This window comes from Astatotilapia calliptera, chromosome 17 (assembly GCF_964374335.1).
Source record: "Astatotilapia calliptera chromosome 17, fAstCal68.1, whole genome shotgun sequence".
Classification (NCBI taxonomy): domain Eukaryota; kingdom Metazoa; phylum Chordata; class Actinopteri; order Cichliformes; family Cichlidae; genus Astatotilapia; species Astatotilapia calliptera.
Window position 1 is genome coordinate 14,589,942 of NC_137438.1, and position 27,716 is coordinate 14,617,657.

Genomic DNA, 27,716 nt, shown 5'->3' on the forward strand with positions numbered 1-27,716 from the left:
AGCTCTTGAGGACTGGGATTGGGCAGCCCTGGACTAGACGGTCCCTTTCCTGCCATGGGGTGAAATTACCTGAGACGGTTAACCAGGGCCCCACCCTGGAGCCATACCTGAGGAGGGAGCTAGGTGGAGAGCGGCTGGTTGCCGCACGTTAGGGGACAGAATTTGTTTGGATGCAATTTTTTTTAATCATTAGAAGAAAAAAAAAGAAGAAAAAAAAATATATATCAATAAAAATGTGATCACTCCTTTTTCTGGATTTTTGTTTTAAAATGAAAAGACACTCTGCCGATTACATGAAAGAGCTTTATTAAATGGAAACTTGCACATGATTTGCAATGCAGAATAATAATACTGGACAGTTAGCATAGGTGCAGAGAGAAAAACACAACTTTTGTCAACCGCCTAATACACAATGGCTATAGGCCAAAACGATGACCTTTGCATAGAAGTCCCTACCCAGTGCAACTGCAGTGTAGGGAGAAAGAGAGGTTTGTGTCTACGGGGACAGTTAAAGGGAGCTCCAGGTACACAATAATAATTTCTACATAAAGTTATAGTATCTTCAATCTGAAGTCCGCTAGCATCCTTGTAGCACGTTCTTTTATCTATTAAAACAGGATCTACAGCTGTCTGATAAATAAAAGAAGTTATATACAATGAGAAATCAGACAGGGGAGGAGATGAAGTAGCTACAGGGGTGGGTGGTTAAATATAAAGTCATGCAGAGGGTCCAATCAAAGCTGCTTTTGGCAAATTCAGGACCAGTTGGGCCACATCTGTTGATTAAAGTCAGATGATGGAAACTGATCTTGATCGATGGTTTAGAAACAAGGCATGAAATCAGAGCTGGCAGGTAAAAAGAATGCTTTACTAGGTTTTTTTGTTGTTGTTTTTTTCTTTGCTTGGTTTTTTTTTTTTTTAGTGATAGCCCTTTATTTGTGGGTGTTTCCCTGTAGAAGCGAACACATCTGAGCCCCTATGCAGACACCCAGGGGAGCGTTCTCGTCTCCTCCCCCACTCACTGTTCTCACACTTCTCTGAAGGTAGTATAGATAAATTTAGAGCCCTTTGAAGAAATATTAAAAAAAAACTTCTCTACGTGGTTTGGTGAGAATTTGTGCTCTCCCCGGCAGAACAAGAAAGTCTATGACAGAAGCCCCCACCACCTGGAGGCAGAGTTCAAGTGATCAACCGAGGACTTGGTCTTGATTAGGAGGAACAGACTTGCATCTTTAGATCCCTTTAAACCCTATTTCATGGGTAGTGGTCAAAAACCAAATGAGCATGTTCCTCTAGACTGTAGATCGTTTTCCCTAAAAGGGAAATTATTCCAGTTGTAAAGAGAGCTCCTGTTCTTTCTTAAATACAAGAGTAATTACACTCCAGAACAAAGGCACATACAGGATACTTCCTTTTTGCTACAAGTGCCCTCTAACCCCTTTTTCCATCCATTACGAACAGTTTAATTTTTCATTCCCCACATTTGTGTAACCTGAGTTTTCGTCTCCCTTTTTATCCTGTTTTTCTTGGTAAAGCCTGAAACAAAGTAAGTGCAAATTTCAGGGGGAGCTTTGTAGGTAAATTATTGTTTAAATTGTACAGCATTCATCTGAAAATGTCAAATGGAAATTTATATTGTGTTTGCATTTGAAAAAGTGCTAGCTGTATTTACTGCTGATTCCCACAATGACTCTTTATAATAATGGCAAATAATAATTAAAGAATAATTTCATTATTTGTTATTGTACTGATTGTTTTTTCCTTTTTAAATAACTTCCAGGTCCATCAAAATAATGAATAATGTCTGTTTTCATAAATATTTCATTTTCAAACACTTTCTTTTTCTCACCAATGGTTTAAACTTCCCCAGATTCCATTTCATTGGACACTATTGCCAAAAGTATTAGAAACACGTTGTAGTTTTGTTATGCGATCTACTTTTCATGAAATCTGTCACAGAAAAACCAGTTTGCAATTAATATGTTTCAGCCTTTAGTCCACGATTGTTTTTATAGCTTAGTTTTATGTCTTTTCAGTCCATGAGATACTTATGTTTGTGTTTACTTTTTTCATTCTGCCCTCAGCACAGAACGTTGCTATACTATATGATATTTTCTCGTCAAAGAACATGTTTTCTTCACTTCTAAATGGATTGCATGTGGCTGCTGTAGAAAGCCTGCTAGAGTCTACTCCAGGAAGCAGGTTTATCTAACAACTCTTTGTTAACCCTGAGATCAGGAAAACGCCAGGTTTTCTGTTCCAGAAAGCGAGTTAACTTAAACTCAGTCACTGGGTAAACAGAACTAAACCCACTCAATGTCCTGCTGCTGCTGAATCAGCTGACTGATACTCTGATTCAGCTCCTCATTCACTATGAAAGTGCATAGCACAGGTAATTCATTTAAGGAAATTTACATTTTTAGAAAAACACAAATCCCAGTTAGACCTCAGTTAGCTGTTTTAAGATTTGAGTGCTTTTACCCTCACTCAGATCCATCTCTTCTGTGACCCTGTGGACAGCTGTGTAACTGTCAGCCTATCAACAAGTTTAGAGCACTGTAGCAGTTACTGTTTATGTTAAATTGATCTGTATGAAGCGTTAGACAGACAACACACTGGTCAATGAACTTCATTTCCCGTGTTGCTATCGGTCATACTATCAGTCACAGATGTTGGAGATGAATATTTGAATGAAGATTAGGCTGAAAGGGCATTAAGAGTCTAAAAATGTATTTTAAATTGGCTTTTTAGGCAAAATGCGGTGTGTTCTGTAGATTTCATGTTGAAATGTGTTCACAGATTGATATTCAGTCATTAACTCATTAAATTAAAGTCAAACATCAGGCTGAATGGTAGAGAGTCTGAAAATCAGAATTTGAATCTGATGTTTTCGACTAAAAAAATCACCTGAATCTTTCTCATTGGATCAACTCAGACCCAGATTTGCCCACAGGTAGCCTATGATAGGCTCCACAATGGATCAAAAACTATGTTCAGGTTGGAGTCCACTTGCACAACAGAAAAGATTAAAAATGGACAAGAATCACAGATTCATACTGGATCGGGCCTGGATTGAATTCGGCTTCAGTAATTTCCCAGTTCATGCGTTTTTGGTCCGTTTTGGATGCACATCTCATGTAAAGGACTGTGAACACGATAGAAAATTTTAAATTTCATATAAAAGTTTGTAAGGTCTGTAATGATAACAGACTGGTCCAAGCAAATTAAAATGAGTACCCCCCCCCCCCCCCGAATAATTTCATAGTCAGCACTGGCACATGTTCACATTCCTCCATTCATTTGATTAAAATTGAGACTCTGCACTATATTCCCCTGTTGCATTGTGGTATCTGATCTTCAGTGATGAGTGTTTCCTTTCTCTACTCATGCAAGTGAGTAGAGAAAGAAAACACTTATGAGCAGTTCTGAAACTGAAAACCTTGAGCTTCTGATATCAGAGTTAATCAACTAAGAGTTTATCAGACTAACAGTTTATTGAATATGCTTCCTGGAACCGAGCCCTGTTCTATTCAGGCTGTCACCACACAACCTATGAGGCACAGTTTGTGTTGGAGTTTAGCGCTCTCGGGTGGACGGGAGGATTAGCTGCGCTTTGCTATCACCTGTTGTCTCAGCTTCTCCCTTCTCTTCTTCTCCATCAGCCTGAAAGAGCAGCAAGAAAAACAGTGACAGATTAGTGGAAGACAGACAGATAGCAGATGTAGCAGATACAGATGTAATTTGGAGATGTTAAATTAAAGCTTGCAGGAGCCACTGCTAAGGGACTAACCTGCGGTTGCGAGCCTCCACCAGCTCACTCAGCTGGTCCTGAGCGGCTCGGAGCTCCTCCAGACTTTGCTGATAGCTCAGGTCTGCGGAGCCTGACCTCTCCAGGAGAGAAACCTGGTTGGACAGCTCGCAGGTTCGATCTCGCAACCGCTGGATGGATGTGTACAAGTTCTCATCGTCTTCCTCCTTGTAGCCACAAGGTGGATAGAGAATGCAACAGCTTTATTTCAGAATGTAATACTTAACAGTGGGATTTGATAAATGTGGATTTGTAATGAATCATAAATTTTGAACATTTTTAACAATTCATGAATTTGTGACTTTTAGTGCCTAGTTGAAAAAAGAGGCTGTGTGATATTTGTTTTGTGGAAATAATGATGAAGACGTGGTCAAAAAGGTTATTTCACGCTGGAATTTTCACGTTCAGATGGTGGTGTTCAGCTTCAACTAACAGCAGTGCTGCTAACTGGAAATCCAGAAATCATCAAATATGACTGTGCTTAGTGAACTTTATTTGCTGATACCATGTTATTTGTGGCTATGTATCTCACAGCGGTGAAAGTCAGGGGTTCTGTGTGTAGATTCCACATCAACAGATCTTTGAACTACAAATGGAAACCAAAAATCTTGCCTCATGCCTGCAGAGTACTATTATTCAGATGTCCTGTTTGTTGCAGAGATAAAGTAGCCCAAACCTTAGCATTGACGATTTCTATGTGAACCAGAAGGGACGCTAGCTCGAGCTCCTCACTGTAGCTGTTCTTTAGAGGTACACTCCTGTAGCCTGGTAAAACAGAAAATTAAACCAATTCAATGTAAATTAAGATTAGGAAATATTTCCAGAAACATTGCAATCTAAAAAATACAAAAATAAATAACTCCTAAGTTTGTATTCTGGAGACATTTGCGCACTCACCTGTTTTGAGCAGACGGACTGGGTAGGTTGCCTGTGCCAGGAAGTTGGGATCGCTGAACATGTCCTCCTCGTAGACAGTGAAGCGCAGAAAGGCGAAGGTAGGGTTGTGGATATCAAACACAAACTGCTTCTGCACCCACACAGGATTCAGACCATTATCAGCTAGGAGGGTGGAGAAAAGCAGAGGGTTAACACTGCAGTGAGTGCACATAAACTGCTGAAATGTTGCATTTTCATTGCTGCTATGCAGCAGCTGTCTTACCTACAACATCTGTCTTGCACTTGTAGCTGTCATAGTCGGCTCCACAGATTTCCAACTCTACAAAAGGACAGACAATGCTCCGACCATTCTTAGGTAGATGGCGAGCTCCCAGCACCTGGGAAACAGAGCAAGAATAAGCAAGACAGTGGGAAAATTGGACACTTAGAATATTAAAGTGGGCCAGGAGCACTTATAGACAAAGTAAAATCGGTCTGTATTTTTTAGAAATCAGCTGAAATTGGCTCATGATCATATTGTCAGACAACTGACTTCATATGATATTTTTTTCACTCCGCTTTGAAAAAAGGGGGGAGCAAAAATACCACCTTCTGTATGAACTGATCTGCCAAAACGGTGGCTGAGTGTGACTTTGTGGCCTTTCTAACTCTAGCTATGGTCAGTTTCTTCCATTAACTTTCATTATGGTTCAAAGAACAATAAAAGTGTAGTTTTAAGCTTGTTCTCACCTAGAAAGGGAGCATGCCTGGACAATGTGAACTGCTCCTTTGCTTTCTCTTAGGATTGACTTAGCTGTACAATCAAACTCCCTCTATCCTGCTTATTTAATCTGACCTGTAATTGGATGGTGATTGGCTCCACGTGCAATGTGTCCTTGTCGAAAGGGTCAAACATGTCATCCCTCATGATGTCAGGCTGGGGAACATAGCCACTCCCACCTCCAAGCATGAACAAAGCTTGGTTCAGCTGCATGGGTTTATCTACAAACAGACAGGTTTTAAAGAATGAGTGTAAAATTGTATTTAGCATCACTAATTGATTACTGATCCATCACAGGTTGAGTATGTGGACAGACTGCGGCCTGTTGTTCTTAGAGGCAAATAGGAGCTTTTCTGTTAAAGTAAGCCAGATGTTACACTGTATCAATGTCTCCCCCTGGTGGCCACTGCTTGAGTCAAATTTGTTAGGAATTTGTTAGCGATAACTTGCTCAGGAGCCAGGCCCGGGGAGCGTGCCTGAGGGCAAGCATCAGCCGAGTGTAAAGCAGTGGGAACAAGAGTCTGCACCTCCAAATCTGAGGCCATGGTACTCAGCTGGAAAAGGTGTGTGTCCACTCCAGGTCAGGGACGAGTTCCTACCCTGAGTTGAGGAGTTTAAGTATCCAGGGTGACAGGTCACCAGTGATGGTAGAAGGGAGCGGGAGATCCACAGACAGATTGGTGCTGTGACTGCAGTGATGTGGATGCTGTTACGGTCTGTCGTGGTGAAGAGAGATCTGAGTATAAAAGTGAAGCTTTCGATTTACCAGTTGTTTTACGTCTCCACCCTCACCTATGGTCACAAGCTGTGGGTAGTGACCAAAAGAACAAGACTGTGGATAAAAACGGTGGAAATGAGCTTCCTCCGAAGAGTGGCTGGCCTCTCTCTTAGAGATAGGGTGAGAAGTACAGCCCTCCAGGAGGGGCTCAGAGTAGAGCAACTGCTCCCCCACATCGAAAGGAGCCAGTTGAGGTGGTTCGGGCATCTGTCACGGATGCCTCCTAAGTGTCTCCCGGGTGAGGTGGGTCTGCCCGGCCTCTTGCTCCTCCTCACTCCTCCAATGGGAGGAGGCTACGGGACAGACCCAGAACACGCTGGAGAGATTATATCTCTCGGCTGGCCTCGGAACACCTTGGTGTTCTCCCACACAAGCTGGAGGAGGTAGCCAAAGAGAGGGAGGTCTGGGCTTCTCTACTTAGGCTGCTGCCCCCACAACCCAGCCCCAGATAAGTGGAAAAAGATGGATGGATAAATTTCTCTGAGAACAGACATGAATTAGTGTCTGAGATGAGGAAAATCTTACAACTTGCCATCAACCCATGCTGTCTTGGACTCACTGTGTGGATAGAAAGGCTCTCTACAGTAATGCATCCACACACTAACCTGGGGTCTGGAAATTGAGTGCAACCAGCTGTGAGCCGCAGAGCCACATAGGTAGAGGGTCATAGTTGGAGGAGTCCAGCCTCTGTCCTCTGGGATAAATCCTGGAAAGCTGACGACGGTTGTACTGCAGAAAGCGTTTCCCTCGGCCACGGGTCGCAAACTTTTCTGCCTTTGTCTCCGGGAAGGAGGACATATCCCGGTAACATGCTCGCTCCGTCCCAATCTCTGCAAATGAAACAGGAAGTGAGACATGAGATTGCATACAGCAACAGTTTATAATGGTAAAAGAAATGAAATGGTATGGTCCTTACTGTCCTCATTGAAGGGCACTGGTCTGCAGTAGACCACGAGGTCAGACAGCTCCACTGCAATCTTCTTCCTCCTCTCCATCTGTTTCTCCTCCTGCATCTGTTACCATGGAGATGAGACAACCATACAAATATGAACATTTCTTAAACATATGTTACATTTTTTTCTGCAAACGGTTTTCACACCATGAAAACAACAACATGGACAACAAGGAGCAACATTCCTGACCGCTCTGCTCAGACTATGCATGTGACAAATAAAGAATCTTGAATCTTGAACATGGCATCATCTTCTGACAACATTAACTATATTTTCTATAAACAACCGACATTATAACAGCATGTATCTGACATATGAGTATGAGGAAACTGTCAAGTTTGGAGTTTCACTATTTGACAAGGTTGTCCCGTAGAAAACTTTATACATTCACACTCTCTACTCTAGCTGAGATTACTGCTGGTGGTGTAGCAGTTTGATTCAAAAACATGCTTCAGCAGCTTCTAGGAATCCCATTTGGAATGTACCCACCTATGACCTACAACTCTTATATCAACTTAAACTGACAGCAACTTCCAACTAAGTTCCCCATGTATCATTCTGTGATGTAAACAGTGGACTAGGAAACAGATCCAAGCATCTTGAGGGGATTGCTTTCTCCACTGCCATGTTGAACCTAAATGCCCAGACCCGGTTACAGAGACAAAATCCAAGTGCATTTATTGCTATCGCTTGAGAATTTAACCACAACACCTTTGACAACGCAATAACCACCTTCACCCAGCAGGCTAGCTGCCCCACCAAAAATGACAGGACAATAGATCTGCTCCAAACCTGATCCTCCCCCCCACACGCTTAGTCGTTTGGATCACAGCCTGGTTCACATCACTCTGTGCAATGCCCCTTTAGTCAAGAGATAGCCTGTGACCACAAGGACGGTGGGGAAAGAATACGTGGATGCTTTTGTGGCTCTCCAGGGCTGTTTTGAGGTGACTAATTGCCAAGCACTCTGTGGGAGGATATCGATGGGCTCACAGAATTAACCACAGACTACATAAATTTGTACACCGACTCCACAATTGCAACAGAGAGTGTGAAGTGTTATCCAAACAACAAGCCATGGGTAACAAAGGACATCAAAGCACTGCTCAACAGGAAAAAGAGAGCTTTGAGGTCTGCTAACAGGGAGGCAGTGAGAGAAGTTCAAAATGAACTGAAGGCATAAGTCAGGGAGGCCAAGGACAAATACAGGAGGGAGCTGGAGTGGAAATCTCAGCAAAACAACATGAGGGAGGTCTGAAGACCATCACTGGTTTAAGGCCAGCCAACAGCAGTGGAGTCGAAGAAGTGGGGAGTTAGCATGCAAGAGTCAACAAAGTGATTCCCACAGTGTTTTTGTGTTTCTCACAGACTTGTGTGTTGCTGATCACAAAACACAGGAAACATATCTCCTATCCCGTCTCCCTTTCTCTTCACCCCAAACACCACAGACTTTAGGCTGGTGATGAGGAAGAATGCAGCAAAGCACAACCATCTGCAGCTTAATGAGGTAACGACCTAGGAACTGGTTGTGGGCATGAGGAGGACAACAACACCAGTGATCCCTATTTCCATTCCCAAGCTCTGTTTGGAGACAGCAGAGGGTTACAAGAACCTCAGTGTTCACACTAACAGTAAAGTGGACTTCTGCAAGACTGAGAGCGTGTTCAAGTTTTACACTACACCATAACGTAGGGGTAGGGAACTGCAGGTTTTAGATGTGTCCTTGATCCATCACAGCTGATTTAAATGGCTAAATGACCTCCTCAACATGTCTTGAAGTTCTCAAGAGACCTGTTAATGAACTAATCATTTGATTCAGATGTGTTGACCCAGGGTGAGATCTAAAACCTGCCCTCGAGGCCTGGAGTTCCCTCACCCCTGCTGTAGTGTATTAAAGAAGACATGAAAATGTGGTGCATGTAGACAATTTTAAAGTGAAATCTGAATACAACATTGTCAGGAGCAGATGATGTCCTCGGCAAGTGACTAAAGTGCTTTGACCAGGTGAAGAGAGAGCCCCCTTCATAGCACAGATATAACTCACCAACCCATTAATCTCTCAGTTTGTCACCCCCAAAATTAGATATTCAGCAAGACAAAACTGCTAAGCTCACCACAGGCTCGGACCCATAAATGCAGACTCCGCTTAGAGATGAAAACATTTCCTAATCTCTAAATTTTTTATATGTAGTTTCCTGCTTTATGATCAAAAGAGTAACCATAAGTCAGTTTGACAAACACAGCAAACATCCAGTCCAATCGAGCATAAAGATAAAACAAATCATTTTACACAAACATCTGAAAAATATTCATACTTAATTGTTCTAGAAAAGCCACATATATCATATACATAGTCATAAATATTGCTATTTACAAAATTTAGTTGTGATGCGAAGTGTAATCGAGGCTCTGTCACGTTTTCATGTAAGCAAGGAAAGTCCTTAAGTGAAGTCCTGACGACCTGCGGTCTAATTATTCAAGTAGCAAAAACTCTAACAGATGTGTTTGCACTCATCTGTGTATGTGTGCGGAGTTGCACTCACTCGTGCATCAGCATTCTGTGCAGCCTCTCTGATCTTGCTGACCCAGCCGGTGAGATCTTCCAGACTGTCAGCTGCTACGTCCAGAGTCTGGACCGGATGAGAAGAGAGGTGTTGGGAGTGGATAGTGAACACAAAGGCCCGGGAATTCTTTCCGTCTTTATGCACCACTGCAGAGATTAAAGGAGGTACAAGTGGAATGAGAAAAAAGGGAGGGAAGAAGTTAGAATTGGATAAATGTGCCTGTGTAGTTTCTCATTCATCTAGGTCATGATAGTCTTGAGAGCTGGTTTATGAAAACATTTTACTGATCATCCAAGAGGCTTCTTCAGTCCTAAAACAACTGGCTGGACTTCCTGGTTTTGAATTTTGAGCCCAGTATCATCTACATGTGCAAAGCAGTATTATGCCTAGGTAAGAGCCCAGAGCTTTACTTTCCACTAATGAATCCATGCAAATCTAAAACCCTGACTAATTTAATTTAGGCCAATCTCACCTTCAAGTTCATCATCTTTTGCATTTCTGCCTCGCTACCAGTGATGGGTTTTTTTTAGACTGCTCTGTGACGGCCTCTGTGATGCACGACAAGTCTCTTTCATTCTGTGTCAAAACACAGAAATCTTGAACTTGAAATTCATGTTGGTGACGATGATGAAGTCTTAAAGTTGAGAAAGTTGAGACATGTGGAAGTCACAGCAGGGGCAAGCCTGCAAGGAGTGAGAACAGGACTTCCACAGAGCAATCTAAAAACAGCATTAACAAAATCTGTTATGCTGTTTTTACTTTAATACTTCAATACTAATATAACTCTGTAGAGCCCAGTTGTCACCATGTAAGTGCAACCGCTTCACCCACATTTGTGACTAAAAATACACCTGCAGTAGAAATGTATCATGTGTATGAATAAAAAGTGACGCCCAATTTTTCAACAAAAACACTGATTCAGATCAACTGTTAACTTAGTCTGAAACCATGTTTCAATTTGGTAGCTTAAGGTTGACAGCAGCTATCCAGCTTTAAATAAGGGCTTGGAGTTTACAAGATGTATGTATTTCACATAAAAACCCACAATTACCTCACTCAGGAGATACAATACTGTCAGAGTCCTTTTTTGCCTCGTAATAATGTTGGAAAGCATTCCAAGAAGATAAAGGCTTATTTTTTTATATACCTTATTTAGGTTGCATGTACACCTTATCTTATTTGACACTACTTTACTTATTTCTTTTCTTTTGCATGTAAGAAATTGTTTTCTTTAAAATAATATTTTTTAATATGACATGTAAAACAATAAATTGTTCTGGTAAACACATGTATGCAGTTAAACTATTAAAAACATTGCATTGTCTAAAATACAAACCAGAGAGCAGCTCGTTTTAAAAGACCAAATCCTCGATTTCTAAAATAGTCAATGATCCTAGTTGTGGACTGATCTTTTTGATCAAGGTTAAATTTCAACATCATTTTGAGCAGGAACTAGTCCCTTCCTGCAGTAATTATTTAATATACCTGATAAAACTATAACATATAAGAACGTTTATCCACTAACCCAGGTGGCAGGTTGGTACATCTATGAAGCCTTTGAGGAAAGTTCCCAGAGGACTGTTCTCTGTGGACTGACACAAAAGAATAAATATTTGTCAGAATAATACACAGTGAAAGCTGGAAGCTCATTTGAAAGTAGTGAGTGAATCAGAGCTCACTGCTTCATCCATCTCTCTAGTGGGGGAACTAGGGACCTCCTCTACATAGTTTGCAGGGAACCACAGCTGCTTCTTTCCTCCATAGTCACCTCTCCACCTAAAGGCAGGTCGCATATCAACAGCAAGAAGGTATGCAGAAAACAGAAGAAGGTACATGTGCACCTGAGCGTCACTCACCAGCCGCCCTCCTGCTTATCCACATTCAGGATGAGCGCTTGTTTGGGGAAACATAGCTCGTCTTCTCTCTGAGCTCGATAGTCATACAGAGCTTTGACCGTACACTAAAACATGCAGGGAGAAACAGGACCAATTCACAAACTCTGATGCAATTAAGAAAACACAATTTTAGAGAAATGAGAACGCACTTTGAGACATAACTAATGCTGTGGAGGTTTGAAACGTGAATTAAAGTGATAAGAAGCATCACATGTGTTGCTTTCACTGAGTTCATTGCAGCATTTATGCCACTGTTACGGCCCTAGCTGGGCCTCCTGATACTGCCCTTGTGTGGGCGTGGTGTTTTCTTCTCCCTCTCCTCCTCCTTCGTTCTGGCCCCTCCCCTTGTCTCTCTCTGCCCCTGCCTTCTCCTTTAGGTCACACCTGCTGCTCATCTGCCTTCTGGTGTGTGGCTCTTTGTGAGTAGTGCTTAACTGAGCAGTGATTGCCCATGAGTGACGGCAGCCTTCATTAGTTTGTGTGGCCTGCCTGGATATTGTTTGCTAGCAGCATTGCTGTCTCTTTCTGTTGAAGCCTTATTGTTGCTTTCTTTGTTGAAGTGGTCATTACCACTTTGGGTTGACCTCCCTGATTTCTCATTAAAGCAGCGGTGCTGTCTCCTTTTGTTGTTGCCATTTATATGATTATTGAGGTGTTTGCCTACAATAAAGATCTATTTTATATTAAATACCTCTGCCTGGCGTTCTTTTCATTCCACCTGGATCTAACTGTTACTGTCCCCCACCCTCATCGCCTAGCTTTTAAGTGGGGACGTAACCGCCACATTGTGCTTTAGATGCAGCCGCTTGATGGCGCCAAAGTTAATTACATTTTTTTTAAACTGTCTCTTAAAAACACAGCTGGTTCTTTCCTTCTGTTCTTTCTTCGTTTGTTTCTTTCAGTCACAGCTTCTCTTTTTAAATAAAGTCTCTCTTTTTGGTTCCTTTAATTATTCTAAAAGCACAAACCCCACTCTCTTCTTTGGTGCCAGTAGTTTTACTGTTAGCCCCTCAAGAAGGACATTGGACTCCCAATACCCGACTGAAAACAAACATTTCCTGTACTTTGTACTTGTGCTGCTACTGCAGAGAGCTGCCAAAGGCTATTAGACCGTGTTTCCATAGTAGCAAAATGAGGCAATTAAAACTACTAATCATTTACTAAAGAATATGATAATATGTGATAATCAATAAACAAACCCATTAAACTTAAGGGCCATAGGCCATGTGTTTCCAGTCACACTCACCCGTGCTGTGGGCATCTTATTAGCCTCCACATAGAAATGAGGAGTGCGAACTTCATACAGCGCTCCATAGTCAAGCTCCTGGAAAAATAAATAATCAAGTTTTCAGCCACCGTTTTTGTTTTGTTACTTCTGACTGACTTTGAATTAATTCAACATACACTAACATCAATATTTGACTTTGGCAATGTTTAATAGAAGCATTCCACCATTGGAACAGTGTGCATGTTTAACAGGAAATACAAGGTCTGCCTTTTTGTTTGCTATTGTCAGACATAGACTAAACAACAACGAAATATTAAGCACATTAAATTATTATTAGATTAATGACTCCGTTGCACCCTAAAACTCTGAAAATCAGCTTTTTATATGTTCATATTGAATGGAAATTCACTTAGTTGTGTAGCATTTCTTGATGAGTAGTAGTAGTATAATGTAAGAACTGATTTTGTACAATTTTAACAAGCATGAAAGCCAATATTTAGTATCAGCACCTTTATTCTTCAACATAGCCTGAGATCTTTTAGGCAAGGTTTCTTGTCATTTCTGTAAATATTCTTCAGGAATGGTTCTCAAAGCTTCTTTAAAGTCATTCCAAAGCTCTTCTTTGGATCATGGCTGCCTTTTGTTCTGTTCTCTGTCAAACTGATCCCGCACCACTACAGCAATGTTGGGACTCAGGATCTGGGGGTGCCATGACTGACAGTGTTCCATTGGTGTGTTTTTGTATGCAGCTATGCTTTTACTGCATACGTAATGTATCAGGGATCATTCTTATGCTGAAAAATATAGCTGCTGCCATTCAGGTGCTTTCCAGATGCTATTGCATGACTGATCAAAATCTGATGGTACATTTCTACATAATTCCATCAATTCTATTAAGATCCCCATCCCCACTGGCTGAAATTCAATAGTGTATAAAAATGGTTGCCACTGATTTTCAGTCCAGCTCTTCTGTAATTTGGCATATGTCTGATTTTTCACTGTGCATTTTTCGTGATTCAACCAGTGAAATGTAAACAAATGATGTGTCTTTGTGACCGGCTGCTAGTTACAAAACGATAAAATGTAAAATTCGTTCTTTGCCAAGTTGTCTGTTATGTGTAACAACACAGGTCCGTGCCTTGAGTTAGATGCATTTTTATGTTTGAATAATTCAGTGTTGAGTGGCTCAACAAACAATCAAAACACTGAAAATGGTCCAGTACAAGGACTGGACTGAAAAGGAGTGAAAATTTCATTACATTTTGTCTCCCTGTAGAGAAAATAAAAAGAAATGAGGGGGCGCTTAAGACTACACAATACTGTACAACAAGGTTATGCTTTGAAGTGAGGTGTGTCTTGACCAACCGTGGTGCCCATCCGGTCCAGAGTGTCTTCATTGATGGGGTAGCGGAGCCTCATTTTACGATACAGAGGATGTTTCTCATAGTAGCTCACCAGATCCACCAGACTCTCAAACTCTGCCGAGCTACCCAACATGAAGAGACGGCCTTCTTGCTGGATACGGCAGTGTTTGATCTTACCCTCTGCCCTACACACAAAAAAGTTATAGACAAAAATAAATGACATTTTTATGCTGGCTTTAAGAATTAACTGAGCAGAGACCAGAACTCATATTTTTGTCCTTTACGGTGTGTCAAGTTCTACCTGAAGGAGATGGCGTAGGAGTTGTGTTCACTGCGTTTTCGAACCAGGAAAGCTCCGTCTCTGGGCACACGCATCAGCATGTGTTCAGCCTGAACACGGGACAGGTTGGAGTGGTACCACCTGAACAGCAACAAACTTCATTTTAACAGTTTGTTATTTGCACTGTCACTTGTGGAGTACATTGAGCAATGAATTCAGTTTGCTCCCTGGGCTTCAACCTTTTAAATTGCTGGCAGGACAAAAGCTGTTACTTTAATTTTATGATTGTTTTAATGAACTAATTACTAACATAATTCAAAGACGATTTGATTCAGTAATGAAAATTATGTAACCTGCAGTCTATAAAATACAATAAATATTAAAGGCATCAATAATAAAGATTCATATTTTTTCCTCTATTCTAGCATCATTTTGCTTACATTACAGGACATTTTTAATGCACGACTTGAACTTGTAATGTATTTTTACACTAAAGTATCAATACATTTACCCTCTACTTTATTATATTAAGATGTGAGTCACTCACTCTCGGCTTTCGTGTGCATTCGGCTGAGGTACAGGGTTTCCCAGCCTCATCTCAAACTCGTTGCAGCGGAGCGGCGTGTCTCTATAGTGGCAGATGAGCCGGTAGAGGCTGTCAAACACCAGGTTATCAGTCAGGTAGAAGCGGGTGGAGCCAGACTCTTGACGTGAATGTATCCTGCAGTGCTGGACCCGACCAGAGCGCCTGGAAGGCGAATAAGATTGCATTAGTACTGTGATTTAGTTCCTTCTCTCTAGTCTCTTTAGTCCTATCTTCTTCAGTCAGAGTTTTATCATATGTGGGTCCCTGAACTGTCGATGATTTATTCTTCTGTAGGCAACTTCTAAACATTTAGGTTCCTTATTTGCTAAAGTTTTTTTTAAGCCTAGTTACCGCTAGTCATTTTAGGAAAGCCTGGGCTTTCCTAAGCGAGTCTGTCTAGTGTGTAAAGCTGTTCTGTTAATGAACTTTCAAGATAATTAGAAACCTTTTCTGACATTCCTGGATATGGGGTTTGGAGATAATTTAAATTTGAGATGTCTGATCATGAAATGGCAATTTTTTTTTTTACAAATGTTGTTTTTTTTTTTCTTTCTCTGCACCAGATTGTGTTACTAATTTATCAGCTATTTTATGACAGAAAACACACGGACCAGAAGGAGAGGGTGTAATCTCCAACAAATGTCTCACTCTCCCGGACCAGGAAGGTGCCGTCTTTGGCCCCGCCCTCGCAGTACTCCTGCAGGAGTTTCTCAGCCACCTGTCGGCCATCGCGTCCTCCACCCAGCTTCCCATGAAACCAGCGCTCTGCACAGTGCTGCTCATTGTTGTTGCACTCCTGACCAATTACAAAGACATAGGAGGTAGTAATACCAAAGTTGGTTGCGAAAGCACCAAGTTTTGCCATGTGTTGCTATGTGCCACTTTTCTACCTCCTTTCCTTCATCATCCTCCTCTTCATCAGCTGTCTGATAATGAGACGTCTCCTCAGAGTAGTAAATCTTATTACTGGTCAAGACAAAATAATGTGGCGTCCATGTCTGCAAATGGATACACACATTTTAGACACACAACGATCAGTATAGTTAGAGTTAGAGGTTAAAGTATATTTTCTTCATAATCACTTAGCCAAGCTTACACAAACTCACATGGTCAATGGGGTCTTCGAGGTAAAGGATGCCGTTCTTTAGGGAGTTACTGATGTCGTTTTCAGAGTAGCTGGCTGACGTCACCTCTTCATACAGGGTTCCTTCAACCAGCTTCTTGTGCTGTGACAGAGGAAGAAAGAAAGATGCTGAGCACCACAGGTTTACTGTCCCAGGAAAATCTCAACCAGGTGTATTTTCCATTAATGTGGAATCTGAAATGTTAATTGACAGCTCAAGGTAAACAGTGATCTCATTGTCAGACATCACCATTTAGGGAATGGAACTGTCAGTGTTTGCATTTGTACGATTTCAACACGGCCTGAAATGATGTCAAAGAACTGGCCACCATGCCATGACATACAAGCCATTTTTAAGTAAAATCAAGGGGAAGAAAAATCTACACATACAAATCAACAGAGGTGGGACCAAGTCATTGTTTTGCAAGTCTCAAGTAAGTCTCAAGTCTTTATCCTCAAGTCTCAAGTCAAGTCTCAAGTAATGTCAGGCAAGTCAGAGTCGAGTCTCAAGTCACTGGTGTAAAAGTCCGAGTCAAGTCTCAAGTCTGAAACTTTGAATTTCAAGTCCTTTCGAGTCTTTAAAAAAAAAAAAAAAAAAGCATGTTGCAGTTATGCTAAATGTAAATATTAGACCATGTAATTTTAAAATCGGTGTTTTTCTCAACACATGACAAAATAGTGAACTTAGAAAATATACACAAATTGTAAAATTGCACCTCTTTAAAATGCAGCTCAATTAAACCTAGCTCCAAGAATAATTTTCACCGACGGTTCTGAGATAAGCTGCATGTTATTCTTGGATGCGGTTGTAGGACCAGCTTTAAAATCGCATGACAAAAATATCATACACATTAAAAAAAACTGTATCACCAACGTAGCCTGGACAACATTTGCTAGTTAGATGAAGTCAGCTATCTCATCGTAGCATATTTATATGCATATTTATAATCATACGGTTCTTGGAGTGAGTGCATACACTCATGAAGTTTAGTAACTTCAGGTCACTGCAACAAGCCCAGGTACAGTTTACCGACGGATGGGTACAGGACCTTGAAATGCACCGTGTAGAACGAAAGACCATCGTACGTATCATAAGTTTACCAGTCTCACAAATTGTCGTCATAAATACACATTCGTTAACCGTTTATTAATAGGACCTTTGAGCTCAACGGTAATTAATTAGTAGTGGAAATAATTTCTGGTTCATCACAGAAATGTAGCAGTGACAATAATACTGTATGCTGTAATCGTACTGGGCAATTAGTGATACAAAAAAACCTGTTTTATCCTGTGAATAAAAGTATATGTTTTTGTCAATGTACCATAATAACAGAAGCGAAACGCAATATTGTGTCAGGACAATTCACTATTTATGCACAATAAATAAAGGAGCATAGCGCGACAATTTCTGTTCAGCGCCAGACTTGCTTGTAACCTATATCACCAATTATGTTATGAAAATGACGTATTAACTACTACAGCAGACTGACCTTTGTGTAAATGCTTGGAGCAGACTAACCTGTGAGCTGGAGTGTTCTGGGACGTTATATTTGATCTTTGAATGGCTGCAATCCAGGCCACCCGTCGCCTCTTTGTTACTTCGGAAACATGGCTCGAACAATTTCTCTTCAACGACGTAATCCGATAACAACCGATCTCTTTACCCGTCGGCTTCCCGTGGCTGTCATGCGACCGGCTATTGCAGTTAATAATACAACAGCTTATTGACATTTTTGTGTTTCTTTTTATCGCTGTATAACTGATTTTAATTGAAAGCCTAGTACCGCTTGCCACGAGTTCCCAGAATCCTTTGCGGTTCTACCCGTGAATGACGTCACATTTTCAATCTCTATATAATATGCATGTTAAATTTTATATTTGGGGTAAAATATCAAGTCTTTTCAAGTAAACCGGTTCAAGTCCAATTCAAGTCCCAAGTCATTGGTGTAAAAGTCCAAGTCAAGTCACAAGTCTTAGAACATTTTTTCAAGTCAAGTCTAAAGTCATAAAATTAATGACTCGAGTCTGACTCGAGTCCAAGTCATGTGACTCGAGTCCACACCTCTGCAAATCAAAACAGTGTATTATTTTGCCGCACTCATTACCAAAGCAGTTTTTCTTGAGTTTCTTGTCATAATCAGAAACCTTTTTCTCTTTTTAAATTATGACAAATTGTGTGGAAAAAAATGTGGGAAAAAATATATCTTGCCTAGGTGGAGGTAAGAGTATGCAAGTGATATCAAGACAAGAAATAAATACCTGGCATTATAAATTTTATAGTGGTTTGAAAAAGTGTTTGTCCCCTTCCTGATTTCTCCCTTAGCAGCAACAACTGCAATTAAGCATTTGTGATAACTGGTAGTGAAGCACTGTGGAGGGATTCTGACCCACTCATCTTTGCAGAATTGTTATAATTCATCCACATTGGAGGGTTTTCCAGCATGAAACACCCTTTTAAGGTCATCCCACAGCATCTCAGTCAGATTCAGGTCAGGACTTCGACCAGGCCCCTCCAAAGTCTTCATTTTGTTTTTCTTAAGCTATTCAGAAGTGGACTTGCTGGTGGGCTTGGGTTCATTGTCCTGCTGCAGACCTGAGGTGTGCTTCAGCTTGAGGTCACAAACAGATGGCTGGACTTTCTCCTTCAGGATGTTTTGGCAGACAGCAGCATTCATGGTTCATTTAACACAGCAAGTCTTCCAGGTCCTGACCTGCCCCAGACCATCACACTGTTAATATGATGTTCCTGTTACTTTTACGCCAGATGTAATGAGGCACACACCTTCCACAAAGTTTAACTTCTGTCTCATCAGTCCACAGAGCCTTTATGTTGCTTTTTGCCCAGTCTCTTTCTTATGGTGAACACTGACCTTAACTGAGGCAAGTGAGTCCTTTGGATGTTGTTCTGGGGTCTTTTGTGAGCTCTTGGACTAGTCGTCGCTGCGCTCTTAGGCTAATTTTGGTCAGCCGGCCACTCCTGGGAAAGTTCACCTCTATTCCATGTGTTCACCATCTGTGGATAATGGCTCTCACTATGGTTCACTGGAATCCCACAGCTTTCGCAGCAATCACATTTTCACACAGGGCGATGCAGTTCATTATTAAGGTTTGCCCCTTAATAATAAAGACCTTCATTTAGAAATGGCATGCTGTGTTTACTTGTGTATCATTGTCTAATATTTACATTTTGTTTGATGATCTGAAACATTTAAGTGTGACAAACAACAAAACAAAATAAGAAAACAGAAAGGGTGCAAAAACACTTTTCCACACCAATGTATAAATATAAAACGATTTTTCGACATTTCATTTAACACCTTTTTTGTAGGTGGCATTTCATTAACTTAAACTTCAAAGAGATTTTTGTTTTTCAAATGGCCAAAAGTAACTCTTTGTCTTAACTATAGGCAGACTAATTGTGCTTGCGTGCATTTCTAGCCTATAATCAGGAAGGATTGGCTGGTCATAGACAGGGTGGGACGCTGTGCTTTGGGGCTGATGACAGAGAGCTGAGGGCAGCATCGTAATTACTGTCAGCTACTCTATCTACCACTCTGTGGAATAGTCAAGCTTTCTGGTGAACATGTGGTGTAAATTTTCAGGATATGATGAAACTTTTGACCAGATATATACAGAGCTGAGAGCAATACAGCTTTGAATCTATTTTGAAGGCAACCTTTAAAAATAGTTTTATTTTTCCATTATCTACACCTCCTCCATTGTTCTGAATTAACTCACATCTCTGCACACATTGTTACCACCTGACAAACATCACTGTGTGATATTAACTTCAATTTAAAATGAAAAATCTCTTCAGTGTTGAGGTGTTGAGTATATACTTTGATGAGGATCTTCCTGCGGAGCTGGTAGGGCGAAGGAAGCTCCTCTGCGTTATTGTCAACCGGTTTGGTGAGCAGCAGATCTCCGAAAACTTTCTTGAAGTGCGTGGCCATGTTCCTCTGCTGGACCACACTGCAGTGGTCCTCGATGGATAAGATCACAGGATACCTGCAAAGACACAACAGTAGGTAGAAGAGCTGTAATGCTAAAGAAAAAAAATGGTGATTCAGTCGCTACTTAAAACTGCTACTTTAGCAATACGGCTCAGTAAATGAACACAATCATGTACTCACTCAGATATAACAAAGGCATGTTCTTTGATGGTATGCAGCACATCCAGGAATTTGATCTTGGAAGTTAATGTGTGGCCGTGGTAGATGATTGGCAGGTCATCAGGTCCATCCCAGCAGTCCACTTAGATTAGAAATTAAAAATCAAACATATAGTTAAGATTTTAGACCCTGAAATGAAGCCTGTATTGGTTAACCCAAAGCTTGTGGAACAGCACTATGTATGTAATAAACTGCAGGAAGGAGTAGTTCACCAGTGAGTTTAAAAAACATCTCGCATACGTTCAATGCAGCGGCAGCCCATCCTCAGACAGCGAGCGTAGGCTTCTAGAGATGATTCACTGGAAAACTGGTCACCTGTCAGGTACCTGAAAAAGCATGAATGTAGAAAACAACCTGGTTATAGCAGCGGTGGTTATAGAATAACTAATACTGTAGCAAGTAAAAATATACCGTAATGATATTTAAAAAAATAAATACTAACAACCCCCAGCACTACCCCTCGACGCAACTAGCAAGCAAAAAAAACCAAAAACAAAACAGACTCCAGTCTTTAAATTTCCACAGAAATATTGAATCGTATTGTTTTCAGCAGTTACCAGCAAATCCGAGGATTTTGAATATCTCTCTTGAAATATCTCTGTCATGAAGGACTTTTCAATTTCCAATTTTTTTAACTCAACATTTTTGATAATTAGATGTCAAAGAACAGCAATATCCCTTTCACTTCTGCGTTGGAAAAAACATTCAAAAAATGTATAAAAATCCTAAAAATATTAGCAAGCAGAATAAAAATTCCTATCTGCAAACTCAGTCTCTAATGACATGCTCTCTATAATAATAAAGTTGGTAGTTTATCACTGAACTTTTTAAACTGTCATCTGTGTTTAGCTTAAAAGATGTTCTTATTGAATTATGAATATTTGTGAACTTGAAAGATTTCCTGTGAGACCTACGTGTTGTGCGAAGATGAGATCCAGTACTGAGACAATGGCCTTTTCATGTCATCAGGAACTACGGGTGAAAGACGAGGGTCACACACAGAATTCTCTTTAGAGTACAGGAAGGTCAGGAACTAAAAAAAAAACAAAAACAAAAAACAGCAAAAAGATCTAATTGTCAGGAAAACACTGTGATTTGACTGTATGCTCAAGTTTATCGAGAACATCCATCAGGCCAATGGCATTTCATCTCAGGTTAGGGTTTCACTTCAGTAATGTACCATTTTCCTTTGGTCATTTGGAACACCAGCACTGACCACGTATGTGTCTATAACAAAAGCAGCCGTACAGCGAGGTTGTCAGTGACCTGGTGGATTGTTGAGAGGTTAACTTTTTGTGCTTATTTAGTGTGTCACCTCATCCAGTTGTAGCATCGGCTCAGGCTGTGGTGCCCCCCTCATGTAGCCCATAAGAAACTCCCTGACACGACCAAGATCTGACGCCCAGGACTCCTGAGACGAGCCGGATAAAGAAAAGTAAGCGCAAAGAAGTTTTGGGAAGCTTTTTCTGTGTGCTGATGGGCACTCAATCTTTTCTGTACCTTCTGGTCCATCTGTAAAAACTTTTGAAAGTCATAGAGGGAGATTTGACATAGCTCTGGTCTGTCAACATTTCTGAAAAGACAGTGATTTACAAGATATTAGCTGGCAGACGTCTGAAAGTACTATTGAATGAGAAAGCAGGCATGAAACATCAAGAATTTTAGTGATAGATAATTTCATTGTGATAGCTTTCTTTATTTTATTACCACCGCCCCATCGCATACATAACTTTAAGAAAACATTTCACTTTTTTGGACATCCAAAACAATTATTAAATTTCATTAATGTGACAAATCATATAAAGATTTGAAATGCAAAACTTCCCTGATAAACTGGGAAAACTGGAGGAGTAGTGGGATAGCAGGGGATGTGAGGATGAAGGACAAGACACTGAGGACAAAAAGGTGGAGGAACTCACCGCAGAGGGAAGGAGAGCTCCAGCTGCTCAATAATCTGAAGAACAAAAGGGAAGGAACCAGGTGATGGACAGGTGGGAGGGAGCAGTAAAGGACAAAGTGAGCAAAGCGTGCATGAGAGCAGAAGAGGAAGTATCACAGCACTGGTGTGTTTACTTAGTGGAATTCTGAGCTACTGAAACTTTTAGCTAAGTGATATTTAAGTACAACAATCAAGATCAGATAAATATAATACTGTATAAACATATAAAATATTGCTGTTGTTTCTTCCTTGAGCTAGCCCCTCAGGGGTTGCCACAGTGGATCATCTCACCCTATACTTTGCAAACTCTTCTGTCACACCAATCCTCTGCATGCCCTCCTTCACTACATTCATGAATCTTCTCTGGAATCTCCTTCTTTCCTTCCTGCTGGCAGCTCAATGGTTAACATCCTTTGACCAATATATCCCCATCGCTTCTCTGCACATGTCCCAATCATAGGGTTGCCAACTTTTTAACTATCAAATAGGGACACTGGTGCACCAGAAGCACAATGCACAGTCAGCTGGGCAAAGTTTAATATGCACTTTATGTCCATATTCTTATAATAAAAATGCAGTAAAATGTTGGTAATCAGTTTCAATGCCTTTTCTAACACAATAAAGAAAAATAAAGTAAATGATGGTCATTTTTTTGAAAAATAATCAGAAAAGAAAAAAATATTCAAATAAAAATACTGTAAATACAGGCTTCAATTACCCAGTTTATTATGCTACGGAGACCAAACGTTATTTTTACGAATCACGTGTTACTCCTCACATGTGGTGTGCCTGATAGGTCATCAGTGTTGGTTGTGACTGGACACAAGCATCCAGGGACATTAATAAGGAACAAACTAATTTGCCTCATTATACGCCATGTCTAGGCTAAAACGGGACAGCAACCCTACCAAACACTCTCATCCTTACCTCTTTAATTTTGTCTACAAATGTTTTGAAAACAATTATGTTATATTGCTGTTGTAGCAGCCAGAGCTTTAGAAAATTGAAGAATATAAAAACGACTAAAATCGTGCTGCATGATTTCTTGAATAAAACATCCTGAACAGGATTTCTCTGTTTGGTCTTAGGTATCAAAACCAATGTGTGCTCGTAGCATGCTAACACAGACACTTTGCTAGCTACTTAACATAGCATAGAAGTCTAGGAAAAAAACAACTTCATGTGTTGACCATAGTAAATTGTGAGCTCAGTTACTCATTTTGGGATATACTAAATAAAAAAATGAAGCCTATTTTGTACATTTTGGTCATGCTGTGTTTCAAAATGGAGGACCCGTGAGAAACAGCAAGCTAACTGCCTAAAGAGTTGTTAGTGGCATCATTTGCTAATGAGTGTGCTTTTCAGCCAGACCTGCCTTTCATGTCAAGTTTATTGCAACCAAGATGAAGACAGCGAAAACATTCATCTTGAGGGTTCAAAAGTTACTTCAGAAACTGATGGTTGACATCATGACAGCTCCATTTCCTTCACTGTCTATGCTTGCTAAGTCAACAACAAAAAAAGGTTCTTGAAAGATTTTCATCAGTTGCCACTTTGGGTCATGCTGTATAACACCCTGTAGCTACGAAGCACTAACAACATGTAATGGCATCCTAAAAAAGGCAACTGAGTCTCAGTTTCCTCAGTAAGCTTATTCCTGATCAAAGTGAAAATTGTCGCAGGACGTAGCATGCTTAGTTTATAGCGCTAGTTGCTGATATTGAACTTAACCCAGATTTTTTCCTACAGTTCCTAATGTCAAAATGAATCCTCCAGAGGACATGAAACAATTTAGCTGGTGAACAACCTACTATATCTCATCATATAGATTTAATGAAATCCAAACTCCAATAATGAGTTCCTTATCATATCATTAGTGTAGGCTCAAGCTCGCTGGCTTATTTCACATTCTGGTGTGGCAAGGTGTACCCCCCACCCTTGAAACCACTTGGACAGTAAAACTTTCCTTGCATAACATTTAGTATATGGTTTATAATAGTGACTTAAGAAAAACCTTCTTTATTGTCTTTTCCATCCTGATGATGCTACTTATTAAGTATACGATTTTAATACTTCCTCCAGTGCTCTGCAAATGTATGTAGGTTTATATCTGACACTCACACTCCTCTGTGCATCAAACATCAGTGTTCTGTAGAGCTGTGCAAAGTTGGGGTATGACAGGTCGCTCCTGGCCTCCACCTCCTATGTAAATGGGTTTGTTGTGAGTTACAGTGACACCAAACAGTGCTGTGGTCAAGTCAGAACATGCAGGAGAGCAAATTCAAAAAGGCAAAGAAGCTGCAGGCAGTAAAACATTAAAATGATCCTCAGACTTATGTTTCACTCTAACCTGTAGCTTGTCTTTGAGAAAGCGCATGTTGGGCACTCGATAGTTGACCTGAGGCAGCAGAGCTTTCACATCCTTTACTGTAATGCTGGGATGGGAACAAAAGAAAAGAAAGAAAAACCTTATTCAAGTGCAGTGAATCTAAACTCAGCACATGAAAAAATCATCTAGTTTGTTCAGAGTGAGTCACATGGTGGCAAATACCATACCGTTACATATGCAACTTCAGAAATCAATAAGAGATTACAGAAGGAAGCTGGAAAAGAATCTAGGTCAGCGCTCTTGGGATCTTTTAGGTTCAATGACCGCTATCACTACTGGTCTCAGACCTGCCACCTCCCTCCTCTTTCTCTCTAGCTACTGTTACTATTTTCACAGGAGACAGGAAGTTGCCCTCTCCCGGCATCGCATCACATCACTTCCTCCTCCTTATCAGGGGGTGGCAGGCTGTTTGTCCTGGAGCTACTTCCACCCAAACAGAAGCCTGGATTTAAAATAGTCTGCGTGATATTTGCCTCGGAGCATGGAGGTGTATGGGCAGGTCCCTGGCAGAGTCTCTCTGATGAGATCTGGATATGATTTCACCGTAATTCCACCTGCTGTGGCACCCACTAATGAGCAGCCGTCATAGGCTTTACAACTGGGTGCTGAAGGCCTGCATGTCACTCACCTGCCCTCGTGGCTCCTGTCCATGACTTCAAACTGTTTCCTCAGCCACCTACAGAGGGAGAGAGGGTAAAGTAATAGGAGAGAGAAAGCATTTAAAAGCATTAAACTCTAACATACACACTTCTGGGTACTGTGCTAAAACACTGAAGTTAAAGGAAAGCACTGAATATTTTTAGACTTTGTTTTAACTGTTAACATAGAAGCAGAACATGTATTCTGACAGACTGTGCTCTGAAAAGAAGTCATTCTATTTTAGGTAAAACTAATAAATAATTTCCTGATGATAATGTGCCCAGTGCATCATTTTTGGTCATACTAACTAAAACATTAAGTCGATGTTATCGATTTTGGTTATTCTTAGTGTGAGGAAGGAACATTATCCATGGTGTGCTCATTTCCTAACAACTTGGGATTGCTGCAGATGGCTGACTCTCCCTGAGCCTGGTTCTGGTGGAGTTTTCTTCCTGTTAAAAGGGAGTTTTTCCTTCCCACAATTGCCAAGTGCTTGCACCTGATTGTTGATGTTTTCTCTATATTATTATAGGGTCTTTCCCTTACATTCTAAATTGCCTTGAGGCAACTGCTGTTGTGATTTGGTGCTATATAAATAAAATGGAATTGAAATTGCCGGTCATAGTGCCAAGTCATTCAAGTAGGATATTTTTATTGTCTTTCATTAAGAGTACCCTTCTTTTTCTTTCTTTTAAAAAGATCATCATTTATATTTGGGATGAAAAAGTTTCACTTTTAATGTCTTCAATATTAGTGCTACTTACAACATACTGTAACATTACAAAGCTAATCTAATTAGTGTTCCAGTGTTAAAACACACAAAGACACACATTACCAATGTTATACAGAGTTTCCCTTTTTGTTTAACTATTAAACTTTCAAAGACATTGAAGTTGACTTTTGTCATAATGCCTGCGTCTATTTTAAGTATTCAGCCAATGGTTCTTCTCCTTAACTTCATAAATAGATAAAATTATCCATTTCATTCCCTTCGACCACTTCCAAACATAAACTGTGCTCACTATGTAGACAACAAAACTGTCTTTCTGCCATACAACACCTCTCTGTTCCTCTGCTTTCACCACATAAGCCAAAAAACTGCCTCCGCACATTTGTCCGGAACAAATATTTTCATCCCAAAATAAATATTTGTCCTCACTGCTGACTCACAATTCCGTTTCTGTCCAGGTCACCACTCCTTTGATATACCCAGATCACAAATATAGACAGGTTTTTTTTAATTGTTTCCATTACTTCAGTTTTGTACTTTTAATTGGCACCAATTGACCTCCCGTTTTGGTGGTTGTGGGGAGCATTGTCCAGTTTAATGTTTCATATTAAAAACAACCCAATTTCCGCACGTATATACAGCGAGGACAATAAGTATTGAAGAAAGGGAGGTGCAAAAAGGCATGGGACACCAGCTGATATCTAGCATCTGCCACTTAGTGCAAATTAAAATCAGCTTTTTCAGTCCCAACTGATGGCTTATAAAATGGTGTCTCATTACCAAGTTGTCACAGAAGAAACATCTCATGATGGGTAAAACCAATGAGCTCTCTCAAGACCTTTGCAAAGTTATTGTTGCAAAATATACTGTTAGTATTAGTCACAGAAAATCTTCGGAACTACTCAAGGTTCCAGTGAGCGCTGTTGGATCCATAATCTGGAAGTGGAAAGAACATAATTTCACCGTAAACTGGTCACGACCAGATGCTCCCCACAAGATTTCAGACAGAGAACTGAAAAGAATTATCACAAGAGTTTCCCCAGAGCCAAGGACCACTTGTGCAGAGCTAGAAGAACAAATGGAAAATTTACTGAGACATTCTTGTGAGAAACCAGCTTCCATCTATCAGGATGATGAAGATAAAACAGGGATGGAAGTTTCAGCAGGACAATGATCCCAAACACACAGCCAAGAAAACTCTCAATTTATTTCAGACAAAGAAAATAAAGCAGCTAGAATGACCCAGCCAATCACCTGACCTGAATCCAATTGCAACCTCATAGAAAAACAGAAGCCTCAGGATTTGAAGACTCTTTGTGTAGACCAAAATCACATACACACATATGTGTGTTTTATTTTGCCTTCCACACATTGTATTTCTAAAAAGCCCTAAGTTATACATTGCTACTCATTAATAATGGATAGTGGCTGCTGTGCATTTGCCCCTCTCTCTTGCTGTCCACTACAACAAGAATTGAAATTGAATTGAAAATGATTGCCAGATGATGTGAATGTATAGGTAACGTGAGATGCAGAGACATTGCAGGTGAGGCACTGAAAAGCCTTTTTTTTAGTTTTGGGGAAGAGAGTGGGAGGGGGTGTATAATTTTC

General features: G+C 40.6%; 1 protein-coding gene across 1 annotated transcript in view; it reads right to left on the minus strand.

Annotated features, from left to right (window-relative positions):
- Positions 1-289: 289 nt before the first annotated feature.
- The window catches only part of LOC113009003 (1-phosphatidylinositol 4,5-bisphosphate phosphodiesterase gamma-1-like), a 43,939-nt gene continuing 16,512 nt past the window's right edge, over positions 290-27,716 (minus strand). Inside the window, exons 4-32 of the mRNA XM_026147019.2 lie at positions 25,365-25,412; positions 24,698-24,782; positions 24,469-24,549; positions 22,328-22,362; positions 21,909-21,981; positions 21,724-21,819; positions 21,323-21,441; positions 20,649-20,734; positions 20,370-20,490; positions 20,076-20,244; positions 16,220-16,339; positions 16,004-16,111; positions 15,725-15,909; positions 15,075-15,275; positions 14,549-14,668; positions 14,249-14,432; positions 12,902-12,979; positions 11,617-11,720; positions 11,440-11,536; positions 11,286-11,352; positions 9,740-9,906; positions 7,160-7,256; positions 6,849-7,073; positions 5,541-5,686; positions 4,968-5,082; positions 4,706-4,867; positions 4,485-4,573; positions 3,791-3,975; positions 290-3,663 (exon numbers count right to left, since the gene is read on the minus strand). Of these exons, the coding sequence (XP_026002804.2) occupies positions 3,603-3,663; positions 3,791-3,975; positions 4,485-4,573; positions 4,706-4,867; positions 4,968-5,082; positions 5,541-5,686; positions 6,849-7,073; positions 7,160-7,256; positions 9,740-9,906; positions 11,286-11,352; positions 11,440-11,536; positions 11,617-11,720; positions 12,902-12,979; positions 14,249-14,432; positions 14,549-14,668; positions 15,075-15,275; positions 15,725-15,909; positions 16,004-16,111; positions 16,220-16,339; positions 20,076-20,244; positions 20,370-20,490; positions 20,649-20,734; positions 21,323-21,441; positions 21,724-21,819; positions 21,909-21,981; positions 22,328-22,362; positions 24,469-24,549; positions 24,698-24,782; positions 25,365-25,412 (3,424 nt within the window). The 3' untranslated portion in view covers positions 290-3,602. The remainder of the gene's footprint in view (positions 3,664-3,790; positions 3,976-4,484; positions 4,574-4,705; positions 4,868-4,967; positions 5,083-5,540; positions 5,687-6,848; positions 7,074-7,159; positions 7,257-9,739; positions 9,907-11,285; positions 11,353-11,439; positions 11,537-11,616; positions 11,721-12,901; positions 12,980-14,248; positions 14,433-14,548; positions 14,669-15,074; positions 15,276-15,724; positions 15,910-16,003; positions 16,112-16,219; positions 16,340-20,075; positions 20,245-20,369; positions 20,491-20,648; positions 20,735-21,322; positions 21,442-21,723; positions 21,820-21,908; positions 21,982-22,327; positions 22,363-24,468; positions 24,550-24,697; positions 24,783-25,364; positions 25,413-27,716) is intronic.